Genomic DNA, 11,336 nt, shown 5'->3' on the forward strand with positions numbered 1-11,336 from the left:
ACGGGCCGGCACTGGGGGGCGGGGGGACGGGTGGGGGAGGGGCCGGCAATGGGGGGCTGGGGGAGGGGTCTGCACTGGGGGCCGGGGGGCGGGGGAGCGGGAGGGGCCGGCACTGGGGGGCGGGGCGGGGGCAGGGGTGTCACCAGGGGGCAGGGGAGCCGCACTGGCTCTGGGGGCGGGGGGCAGGGCGGGGGGACGGGTCGGCACTGGGGGAGGGGCCGGCACTGGGGGGCGGGGGCAGGGGTGTCACCAGGGGGCAGGGGACCCGCACTGGCTCTGGGGGCGGGGGGGGGCAGCCGGGGGGCCCAGGCAGCAGGTGTGAAATGCGGGGGGGCGGGGGGACAGTAGGAGCCGGTATAAGAAAAGGACCCGGAAATCGGGACATCCGGTCCCCCAGGGGCGGGGGCTGCAATGGCTCCGCCCCCGCTCAGACCCCGCCCCCCACGTGCCACCTGCACGGAGCGGGCACGAGACTCGCACGGCCGGGCAGGGGCCGGGCAGCCGCGTCAGTAGCGTCACTGCGCATGCTCGGTACAACCTCGCTCCGCGCCCACCTGCCCCTTGCTTCGGGCGTCCTGATTGGCTGCGAGCCCATTGACGGGCGGGGCAGGCTCCCGCTCTGATTGGCTGGACTGGGCGGGCTGCGCGGTACCGGGACTCGAGGGCGGCATGGCGGGGGCGCGCGGGGAGGGGAGCCAGGTGCGGGGGGGCGGGGAGTTTGGGGCGTTTCCCCCTCTCTGGGGCCAGCCCCGCCCCGCCCGCTCTCATGGTGCCCCTCACTCCCGACCCGCAGCCCCTGCCAGCCCAGCCCTGCCCCCCCAGCTCTGCCGGTGCCCCCCACTCCTGACCCGCAGCCCCTGCTAGCCTAGCCCAGCCCTGCCCCCCCAGCTCTGCCGGTGCCCCCCACTCCCGACCCGCAGCCCCTGCCCCCCCAAGGTGACTGGTGCACAGACCCCAAATGCTGGCCCCCCCACGGTGTGTTTGGGGTCCCAGACACTAGCGTGGGGGGCAGGGCCGGGTGAAGTTGGGGTTCTGGGGTCACTTGTTATTCCCTCCGGCTCCTGCAGGGGGCGCAGTCTCATCTCACGATCTCCGAAGCAGAAGATCCTGGAGCAGAGGGGGGGGCCCCCGGGGAATTTACATTCAGCGCTGACCCCTCCCTGGAGGACATGTGAGTTACCCCCCCCAGCCCTGCCGGTGCCCCTCACTCCCGACCCGCAGCCCCTGCCAGCCCAGCCCTGCCCCCCCAGCCCTGCCGGTGCCCCTCACTCCCGACCCGCAGCCCCTGCCAGCCCAGCCCTGCCCCCCCAGCGCTGCCGGTGCCCCTCACTCCTGACCCGCAGCCCCTGCCAGCCCAGCCCTGCCCCCCCAGCGCTGCCGGTGCCCCTCACTCCTGACCCGCAGCCCCTGCCAGCCCAGCCCTGCCCCCCCAGCTCTGCCGGTGCCCCTCACTCCCGACCCGCAGCCCCTGCTAGCCCAGACCTGCCCCCCTAGCTCTGTCGGTGCCCCTCACTCCTGACCCGCAGCCCAGCTGCTCACACTTTTCTGACCCCCCCCCCCTTCTCTTTGTCCAGCCGGCGGCTCCAGGCCGAGTTCGTGGCCGAGCGGGGGTGGGGCCGGTTCCACCAGCCCCGAAACCTGCTCCTGGCGCTGGTGGGCGAAGTGGGGGAAGTGGCCGAGCTCTTGTGAGTATGCGGAGGGGGCGGGGTGGAGGGACAGACCTGACACCCCCCAGGGGCAGGGGCAGGGGCAGGGGCAGGCTGAGCCCCGGGCACCTGTGACCCTGTCCGGGGTGGGGGCTGGGGGGATTTGAACAATGTCGCCACCTAGTGGCTGCACCTGACGACAATTCCAGGCACGAGGGGTGTCCCGGCGCCCCCCCCGCCCTGGCTCGGGGGTGGGTCTGTCGGCGTCCCGGCGCCCCGCCCCCCCCCTCCCCCCCGCCCTGGCTCGGGGGTGGGTCTGTCGGCGTCCCGGCGCCCCGCCCCCCCCTCCCCCCCGCCCTGGCTCGGGGGTGGGTCTGTCGGCGTCCCGGCGCCCCGCCCCCCCCTCCCCCCCGCCCTGGCTCGGGGGTGGGTGTGTCCGTGTCCCGACGCCCCCCCCGCCCTGGCTCGGGGGTGGGTCTGTCGGTGTCCCGGCGCCCCCCCCCCGCCCTGGGTCGGGGGTGTGTCCGTGTCCGCGTCCCGACGCCCCCCCCCCCCTGCCCTGGGTCGGGGGTGTGTCCGTGTCCGCGTCCCGGCGCCCCCCCCCTGCCCTGGGTTGGGGGTGTGTCCGTGTCCCGACGCCCCGCCCCGCCCTGGGTCGGGGGTGGGTCTGTCGGTGTCCCGGCGCCCCCCCCCGCCCTGCGTCGGGGTGTGTCCGTGTCCCGGCGCCCCCCGCCCTCGTGACCCCGGCGTGTCTCTCCCTGCAGCCAGTGGCGGGCGGACCCCGAGGCGCGGGCGGGGCTGCCGGGCTGGGCGCCGGGCGAGCGGGCGGCGCTGGCCGAGGAGCTGAGCGACGTGCTGCTCTACCTGGTGTCGCTGGCCCAGCAGTGCCGGGTGGACCTGCCCCGCGCCGCCCTGCGCAAGCTGGACCAGAACCGGGCCCGGTACCCGGCCGACCGCGCCCACGGCTCGGCCCGCAAGTACACCCACTACCAGGCCGGCCCCACGGACGCCCAGCGCCGGGACGGAGCCACGGACCCCTGCTGCCCCCAGGACTGACGGCCGGGCACAGACAGACAACTCAAACCGTGCAGAGAGATGGGGTGTGTCCCCCCCAACCCCACCACTTCCGCACCGCCCAGCGCCGGATTCCACCCCAGCTCCCCCATACCTACAGCAACCCCCTGTGCCCCCAGTTTATCAACCCCCCATCCCATCCCAGCCCACGCCCCACCTGTCACCCAGGGCCCCCCAAAGTTCAGCCCTGAGTGTCTCTTTTTCTTGGTGTTTTTAAGTAATAAAAACCTTCTCTTTTGGGGGAGGCCCGGTTCTCTGTTGTGTCCATTCTGGGGGCTCCCCTCTCCCCACAAGTGTGCCGCTGTGGGCCAAAAAGAAGGGGGGGTCATGCCCCCCCCAAACAGACACAGGGAGCAGTGGTGCAAACACAGGGGTGAGTTTATTGAAGGAGGCATTAGGGGCAAAGCCAGGAAGGCGGAGAACATAGGGTGATTGTGGAAACAGGGAATTTAGGAGCCTGGGGGGCTCTGGCGAGCAGGCATTTGGGGGACTGCGAGTGCTGCTTAGCAGGCTGCCCCAGAGAATTGCCCCCGTCCCTTCTGCTGCTGCTCTGGCCAAAAGACACTTGCTCCATGTGGGGTAGTGCCCCCCGGGGGGACCCCGAAATCCTCACAGGGCATCCGACTGCTCCCCCTGGCTCTGCTGCATCTGGGCCTGCATCTTCTGCAGCATTTCCTGCATCCGGCGCAACTGGGGGGAGCGAGACAAGGGGGGAGAGGTGAGACATGGCTGCTTGGGGGGCTGGGAATGGGGGACCCCTCAGCCGGCGCTGGGATGCAGCCCCACTGGGGCGGGGGCTGGGTGTAATGGAGGGCAGCCCCCCCAAATCCTGTGCCCTGCTCACCTCTTCGTCCTTCTCCCGGATCAGTTTCTCCGTCTCCAGCGGCAGCAGCGGGAGCTCCGTGGCGCTTTGCCGGGACAGTTTCCTGGGGGGAGGAGATGGGTCAGGGGGAGGTGGGGCTGAGTGGCCCCCATTGTGCCTAGGTTCATGTCAAGCCCGGCTGCCTCCATCCCCGTTGCCCCTAACTCTGCCTGTTGCGCCCATCCCCACCACCCCCCATCCCTGCCCCCTGCTCTGCCTGCTGCCCCCCATCCCTGCTGTCCCCGTCCCTGCCCCCAGCTCTGCCTGCTGCCCCCCATCCCCACCACCCCCCATCCCTGCCCCCTGCTCTGCCTGCTGCCCCGTCCCCACTGCCCCCATCTCTGCCTGCTGCCCCCCATCCCTGCTGTCCTCATCACTGCCCCCAGCTCTGCCTGCTGCCCCCCATCCCCGCCGCCCCCCCATCCCTGCCCCCTGCTCTGCCTGCTGCCCCGTCCCCACTGCCCCCCATCCCTGCTGTCCTCATCCCTGCCCCCAGCTCTGCCTGCTGCCCCCAATCCCTGCCGCCCCCCATCCCTGCCCCCTGCTCTGCCTGCTGCCCCCATCCCTGCTGCCCCCCATCTCTGCCTGCTGCCCCCCATCCCTGCTGTCCTCATCCCTGCCCCCAGCTCTGCCTGCTGCCCCCCATCCCCGCCGCCCCCCATCCCTGCCCCCAGCTCTGCCTGCTGCCCCCCATCCCCGCTGCCCCCCGTCCCTGCCCCCAGCTCTGCCTGCTGGCCCCCATCCCCGCTGCCCCCCGTCCCTGCCCCCAGCTCTGCCTGCTGACCCCCGTCCCCGCTGACCCCCGTCCCTGCCCCCAGCTCTGCCTGCTGCCCCCCATCCCTGCTGTCCCTGTCCCTGTCCCTGCCCCCAGCTCTGCCTGCTGCCCCGCGGCTCCCGGCCGCCCCCGGCGCGGGCTCACATGCGGCTGGCGCGGTCGCGGGCGCCCACGCGGTTCAGGCTCTGGATGCACTGCGCCCGGTAGTTCTCGTAGTGAATCTCCTGGGTCACCTCCTTCAGGTCGTGCATGTGCGTCCGCACCAGCATCGTGCGCAGCTTCAGGAAGTCGCAGTGCGCCGGGTTCTCCACTGGGGGGCGACAGAGTCCTGGGGCGGCTGCTCCCCCTGGTGCCCCCAACTGACCCCCTCTGCCCCCTGGTGCCCCCAACTGACCCTCTCTGCCCTCTGGCATCTCCCTCCACTGACAGACCCCCCTCTGCCCCCACTGACCCCCCTCTGCCCCCTGGTGCCCCCAACTGACCCTCTCTGCCCTCTGGCATCTCCCGCCACCGACAGACCCCCCTCTGCTCCCGGCACCCCCTGTGCCCCTCACTGACCCCCTCTGCCCCCTGGTGCCCCCCACTGACCCTCTCTGCCCCCTGGCATCTCCCGCCACCGACAGACCCCCCTCTGCTCCCAGCATCCCCCTGTGCCCCCCACTGACCTCCTCTGCCCCCTGGTGCCCCCCATCAGTGCCCCCCACTGATCCCCTCTGCTCCTGGCACCCTCCTCTACTCCCCTCTGCCCTCTCGTGCCTCCAACTGACCCTCTCTGCCCTGTGGCATCTCCCTCCACTGACAGACCCCACTCTGCTCCTGGCACCCCCCTGGTGCCCCCCACTGACCCCCTCTGCCCCCTGGTGCCCCCCACTGACCCCCTCTGCTTCTGGCACCCCCTGATGCCCCCCACTGACCCCCTCTGCCCCCTGGTGCCCCCAACTGACCCCCTCTGCCCCTGGCCTCCCCCACTGGTCCCTCTGCCCCCTGGCACCTCCCTCTGCCATGTACTGATGCCCCCTGGTGCCCCCAACTGACCCTCTCTGCCCCCTAGCATCTGCCTCCACCGACAGACCCCCTTCTGCTCCCAGCACCCCCCTCTGACCCCCACTGACCCCTCCCAGCACCCCCTGCGCCCACCACTGCCCCGCTTGTGTCCCCCACTGACTCCCTCTGGTCCTGGCACCCCCCTCTGCCCTTGGCCTCCCCCACTGGTCCCTATGCCCCCTGGCACCTCCCTCTGCCATGTACTGACCCCCTCTGCCCCCTGGTGCCCTCAACTGACCCTCTCTGCCCCTGGCATCTCCCTCCACCGACAGACCCCCTCTGCCCCCCACTGACCCCCTCTGCTCCCGGCACCTCCCTCAGCCCCCCACTGACTCCTCTGCCCCCTGGTGCCCCCCACTGACCCCCTTTGCCCCCTGGCATCTCCCTCCACTGACAGACCCCCCTCTGCTCCCAGCACCCCCCTCTGCCCCCCACTGACCCCCTCTGCTCCCCACTGACTCCTCTGCCCCCTAGTGACCCCCACTGACCCCCTCTGCTCCCGGCACCTCCCTCTGCCCCCCACTGACTCCTCTGTCCCCTGGCACCTCCCTCAGCCATGTACTGACCCCCTCTGCTCCCGGCACCCCCCTCTGCCCCCCACTGACTCCTCTGCCCCCTGGCACCTCCCTCTGCCATGTACTGACCCCTTCTGACTCCTGGTGCCCCCAACTGACCCCTCTGTGCCCTGGCACCCCCTCTGCCCCCAACTGGCCCATGGTGCCCCCAGCCCTCCCAGTGTCCCCCACTGACCCCCTCTGCACCTGGCCTCCTGCAGTTCCCCCCTCTGACCCCAGTGCACCCCCAACTCTTCTGCCTGGTGCCCCACACTGACCCCCTGACCCCTCTGCCCTCTGGTGCCCCGCACTGACCCCTCTGACCTCCAGTACTCCCAGGCACCACCCATTGACCCATCTGCCTCCCAGTGTCCCCTACCAACCCCTGGCACCCCCCACTGACCCCCTTTTCCTCTGGTGCTACCCAGTGCCCCCTGACACCCCCCGTGTGAGCCAATGACCCCAGCACCCCCTACTTATCCCCCCACCCCCTGGTGCCCAGCTGACCCCCAGCACTCCCTAGCCCCTCACTACACTCCCCCTGCCCCACAATGCCCCTACCAGCCCCCTACCTTCCACCGCCCCCCAGGGGTACGTGCGGCCCCGGAAAGCCTTTTCCTTGGTCTCCCGGACGATGTCATTGGAGCCAACCACGGCGAACGGGATGCTGCGCTGGGAGGGGGAGGAGGCAGAGGAAGGGGGGTCATGGGGTGTCCAGGGCCCCCCTTTTCCTGTAGCCCCCCCAACTCTCCCCTCCCCCACCCGTGCTGGGCCCTTCTCACCTTCAGCTCCGCATCCTGGGCCTTGAATTCCTCGTCCTCGTCTGAGTCGCAGTCGGGGAACTGGTAGATGCTGATGGCGTTTTCCTCCAGCTCCTGCCGGATCTGGGGGTGTTGGGGGGCAAGTGTCACCCTAAAACCCTCATGAGCAACACAGACCCATCCTCCACCCCTGTGGGAGAAGCCAGAGGCCTGGGGGTTCAGCAGGGATGGAGGGGGTCACCAGGGAAATCAGGATACAGGAAGATGTGGTTGGGGATCGGGGGAATTTGGGGTACAGGGTGATGTGGGCTGGGATTGGGAGAAAATTGGGGTACATGGAGGGAAATTTGGGGTACAGAGGGATGTGGGGTTGAGCAGCAAATTTAGGGTGTGGGGGTGTGGCTTCAAATTGGGAGGGATTTGGGGTGCAGGGGGAGGGGCTTTCTGTTGAGGAGGAATATGGTGATGCAGGGAAGAGGTTTGGGATTGGGAGAAATTTGGGGTTCAAGGAGATAAATCTGGGGCACCGGGGCAGGCTGTGAGGACTGGGGACGAATTTGGGGTGCAGGGGGCTGTGGCAATCATGGGGAATTTGGGGTGCATGAGGAGGGTTGAGGAGATGGGTTGGGATGGGGCACTATTTGGGGTGCAGGGGGATATGGGACACATGGGCTGGGGGAGCCTGTCCCACTCTAGAAGCCCCCCCCAACTCTCACCTTCTCCTTCATGGCCCCCACCTCCCGGGGGGTCAGCGCGTCGGCTCGGCCGATCACCGGCACGATGTTCACCTTGTGCTGCACGGCCCGCAGGAACGCCACATCCAGGGGGCGCAGCCTGGGGGGGGGCGAGGGGTGAGGCACCCCCAAATAGCCTCTGTGCCCCCACATCCCTCCAGTGCCCCCCCAGTGCCCCCACCGTCCCTCAGCCCACCAAGGGTCCCTATATGCCCCCAGCACCCCCACATCCCCAAGTGACCCCCAAATAATCTAGTGTCCCCTGGTGCCCCGAGATGACCCCCCCCAGTACACCTCCAATCCCCAGCACCCCATGTGACCCCCTCCCAGTGCCCCAATGCACCCCAAAGCTCCCCTGCCTTGTCTCAGCCCCCACAACCAGCAGTGCCCCCCAGGCCCAGCAGCCCCCGTACCCATGGCCGAAGGGCGAGAGGAAGTAGAGGCAGCAGTGCACTCGCCCATCTGTGATGTTCTTCCGGTTCAGCCCGCTCTCGTCCCGGAAGAACTGCTCAAACTGCTGGTCAATATAGTCCACTATGGACCCCCAGCTGGGACCAGCCCGGGGGAGCAGAGGAGGGGAGGGTTAGTGTGGGTCTCCCACAATGCACTGCTCCACCAGCCCCTCTCCAGGCCCAAATCTCCCCTCTCCCCCCCCACCTCAGTCCCTGCTGGTCCATATAGGGCAGTATGGACCCCCCCCAGTTGGGATGCCCATTGTGAGGGGTTAGAGTTTGTGTCCTACAAGGCACTGCTCTGACAGCCTCCCTCCCTCCCGCAACGTCCCCCAGGATCCCTGCTGGTCCATATAGTCCAGTATCAACTCCCAGCAAGGACCAGGCCTGGGGAGGGGTTAGAGCCTGTGTCCCACAATGCACTGCACTGACACACCCCACCCCCATGCTCCCAATTTCTGCCCTTCCCCCACGAATTTCCTCTCCCCCCTCCCAGGATCTCGACTGTACTGGTCAGTATAGTTCAGTATGGGCCCTCAGCTGAGACCAGCCCAGGGGAAGGGGGAGGTTGGTAAGGGGTTCCCACAATGCACTGCTCTGCCACTCCCTCAAAAGTTCCCCATTCCTGCCAGTCTATATAGTCCTCTATGGGCTCCCAACTGGGACTGGTCTGGGGGAGAGGAAAGGAGGGGGCTTCGTGAGTGTATCCCACAATGCACTGCTCCATCCTTCCCCTATCCCCCTCCCGGTCAATATAGTCCACTATGGACTGGCCTGGGCAAGTGTGTCCCTCGCCCCCCTCCTCACCAGTCAGCGTTGTCCACAGCGTCCCCGAAGCCCGGGGTGTCCACGACGGTGAGTTTCACCCGGACGCCGCCCTCCTCCAGCTCCACAGCGCGTCGCTCGATCACCAGGGTCTGCGGGATGCGCGCTGGGGGGAGACGGGGTCAGTGCCGGGCGGGGGCCTGGCTCCCCCCACCCCGATACACCCCTGGGTCCTGCCCCACTCCAGCCGCATCCCAGTACACCCCTGGCTCCTGCCCTGCCCCTCCTGTGCCCCCAACTCCCCACCCCCCTCACTCTCCCCACTACACCCCGACTCACCCCCCAACTCCCCACCCCCCTCACTCACCCCACTACACCCCCAGATCACCCCACCCAACTCCGCAGCCTCGACACACCTCTGGGTCCCGCCCCACACCAGCCACACCCCAACCTCCTCACTCACCCCCCAATACCCCCTGGGGTTCTGCCTCCCCCCACCCTCACACAGCCCTGGGTCTCGCCCCCACTCACCCTGGGCGTTCAGCAGGGTCCGATCCTTGTACAGATCCGTCAGGAACAGGCTGTCGATCAGCGTCGACTTCCCCAGCCCAGACTCCCCTGCAGGGAGGGGCGGGGGTGAGCCAGGACTCCTGGGTTCTCTCTCAGTTCTGGGAGGGGCGAGGGGTCTAGTGGGTTAGAGCAGGGGGCCTGGGAGCCAGGACTCCTGGGTTCTCTCTCAGTTCTGGGAGGGGCGAGGGATCTAGTGGGTCAGAGCAGGGGGGCTGGGAGCCAGGACTCCTGGGTTCTCTCCTCGGCTCTGGGAGGGGAGTGGGGGCTGGTGGTTAGAGCAGGGGGGCTGGGAGCCAGGACTCCTGGGTTCTGTCCCGGCTCTGGGAGGGGAGTGGGGGCTAGTGGGTTAGAGTGGGGGGGCTGTAGCGGCATATGGGGTTTAAGCCTTTACCTGCCACCATCAGAGTAAAGTCGAATCCCTTCTTCACAGATTTCCGATGCAGCTGGTTGGGGAGGGTGGCGAACCCGACATATTCCTTATCCTGAGACAGAGAGAGCCTGGGTCTGGGGCCCTCAGACCAGCAACAGAACCCAGGAGTCCTGGCTCCCGGCCCCCACCCCACTCTCACCCACCAGACCTCACTCCCCTCCCAGAGCTGGGGAGAGAACCCAGGAGTCCTGGCTCCTGGCCCCTCTGCTCTGACCCACTTGACCCCCATTTCCTCCCTGATCTGGGGATAGAACCCAGGAGTCCGGGCTTCCAGCACAGCCCAGGAGGGGGCACTGTGGGGGCGCAGGGCAGAGGTGCTGGCTGAGGGAGAAGCTCCTGGCTCCCCCAGCCCTGGCCTCGCCCAGCAGGGGGTGCTGCGGGGAGTGGGGCAGGAAGGCCGGGGATACACTGTGGGGTGCTCACCATGGCGGCGTCTACGCTGCTTTGAGCTCTCGCTGCACCTGGCCGCGTCTGCTCTGCCCACTTCCTCTCGCACCGAGCAGCAAAAGGAAACCATGACGTGCCCGCGGCTGCCCTCCCATTGGCCACCCCACCCCTGCGCTCCCCTGGCAGGCAGGGCTGGCCCCTGTGAGGCAGTAGGAGGCGCTGTGCTGCAGGGAGCAAGGTGGGGGGCCCAGCAGGGGGCGCTCCCCCTCGACAATCCTGGCTGGGCCTGGTGGGGCGCGGTGGGGCGCCAAGTCAGACAGACACACAGGGAGCCCTTTTCTCTCATCCTGTATTTATTGGCTTCCTGCCCAGAGCCCGGGCGCGACCCACGCCGAGCTCCCCACTCAGCCGTCTCCTCACGCTGGCGACGAAGGAAAATCCCCCAGAGCCTTGCAGTGGGGTGCTGGCCTCAGAGAGACCCAGGCTCTGAACTGTCCCAGAGGGGCCCAGACTTTGAGGGAGCAGAGCTAGAAAGGATCTGACCAGCAGCCCTGGGTCAGACCCATGGGCCCATCTAGCCCGGTATCCCACCTCCTCCCTCACACCATCCCCCGGCTCAGACCCATGGGCCCAGCCAGTTTTAGGGGACAGGGGAATGGCTATAGGGGGCAGGGGGAGTGACTGAGGGGTTTGGGGGCGATTTGGGGGGTGTGGCTATGGGGCACAGAATGCATGAGGGGCAGGGTGCAGTTGAGGGGGCTGGGAGGGGATTTGGGGGTACAGTGGGCAGATGGGGGGCTGGGGCTTAGGGAGGGGATGGGGGGAATGTGGGAGCTTGCCTCCACCCACCCCCAAGGCAGAGACCCCACTTGACATCCACATTCCCTTCTCAGCGCCCCGCCCACGGCTGACCCCAAGCAGTGTGTGCAGCTCCCCACAGAGCATCTCCATCCATGGCCGAGTCTCTGCCAAGCCCTGAGCTGCCCCCGAAGCCGGACATTTCCTCTGTCCGGCCGGCACCGAGAGCCCCCTGGTTGGCATGTCCGTCGAGCTGTCTGTGCCATGGAAGGTCCCCCATATCCTAGGCTCCTGGTGGCCAAAACAGCCCAGCCGGCTCCCAGTGATGCACCTCTGGCAGCCTGGTGAGCTGCCCCATGGCTCCTGTTTCCTGGGCTGCCCCATGGCAGAGTCTCTCAGGGGTCAGGTGGCCGGAGCTGTGGTAGCTGTCCCCATAGGCCGTCTTCTCCCGATCTCACCTCCCTCTGGCTCCTCTGCCCCATCT

At 68.5% G+C, this 11,336-nt stretch overlaps 2 protein-coding genes across 3 annotated transcripts; one reads left to right on the forward strand and one right to left on the reverse strand.

Moving 5' to 3' along the window:
- The first annotated feature begins 411 nt into the window (after positions 1-411).
- Positions 412-2,959, forward strand: DCTPP1 (dCTP pyrophosphatase 1). The gene is made up of 4 exons (XM_050953150.1): positions 412-509; positions 1,025-1,171; positions 1,575-1,685; positions 2,411-2,959. Exons 1-4 carry the CDS (start codon positions 412-414, stop codon positions 2,700-2,702), a joined length of 648 nt encoding a protein of 215 aa, XP_050809107.1. The 3' UTR covers positions 2,703-2,959.
- A 100-nt stretch (positions 2,960-3,059) lies between these two features.
- Positions 3,060-11,254, reverse strand: SEPTIN1 (septin 1). Of its 2 annotated transcripts, none has more exons than XM_050956985.1 (11): positions 10,967-11,254; positions 9,629-9,719; positions 9,199-9,285; positions 8,710-8,833; positions 7,864-7,998; positions 7,433-7,550; positions 6,738-6,839; positions 6,528-6,627; positions 4,502-4,667; positions 3,565-3,646; positions 3,060-3,410 (listed from the first exon to the last, which is right to left on the reverse strand). In XM_050956985.1, the coding sequence occupies exons 1-11, from the start codon at positions 11,234-11,236 to the stop codon at positions 3,330-3,332; spliced, it is 1,356 nt and encodes a 451-aa protein (XP_050812942.1). In that variant the 5' UTR covers positions 11,237-11,254; the 3' UTR covers positions 3,060-3,329. The 2 variants fall into 2 exon arrangements, with proteins under 2 accessions (XP_050812942.1, XP_050812943.1); XM_050956986.1 differs by lacking the exon at positions 10,967-11,254 and adding an exon at positions 10,091-10,360.
- Between the last annotated feature and the right edge of the window lie 82 nt (positions 11,255-11,336).

This window comes from Gopherus flavomarginatus, chromosome 5 (genome assembly GCF_025201925.1).
Source record: "Gopherus flavomarginatus isolate rGopFla2 chromosome 5, rGopFla2.mat.asm, whole genome shotgun sequence".
Classification (NCBI taxonomy): domain Eukaryota; kingdom Metazoa; phylum Chordata; order Testudines; family Testudinidae; genus Gopherus; species Gopherus flavomarginatus.

What these genes read in the sequence shown, in the direction of transcription:
- DCTPP1 (XM_050953150.1), top strand. Translation starts at nt 412, where the DNA reads ATGGCTCCGCCCCCGCTCAGACCCCGCCCCCCACGTGCCACCTGCACG. An exon ending in GGGGCCGGGCAGCCGCGTCA is followed by an intron (nt 510 to 1,024) that starts GTAGCGTCACTG and finishes GGCCGGGTGAAG; the next exon opens with TTGGGGTTCTGGGGTCACTT. An exon ending in GACCCCTCCCTGGAGGACAT is followed by an intron (nt 1,172 to 1,574) that starts GTGAGTTACCCC and finishes CTCTTTGTCCAG; the next exon opens with CCGGCGGCTCCAGGCCGAGT.
- SEPTIN1 (XM_050956985.1), bottom strand. Translation starts at nt 11,236, where the DNA reads ATGGGGCAGCCCAGGAAACAGGAGCCATGGGGCAGCTCACCAGGCTGC. An exon ending in TGGGGGCCATGAAGGAGAAG is followed by an intron (nt 6,840 to 7,432) that starts GTGAGAGTTGGG and finishes CAACACCCCCAG; the next exon opens with ATCCGGCAGGAGCTGGAGGA. An exon ending in CCCCTGGGGGGCGGTGGAAG is followed by an intron (nt 4,668 to 6,527) that starts GTAGGGGGCTGG and finishes GTCGCCCCCCAG; the next exon opens with TGGAGAACCCGGCGCACTGC.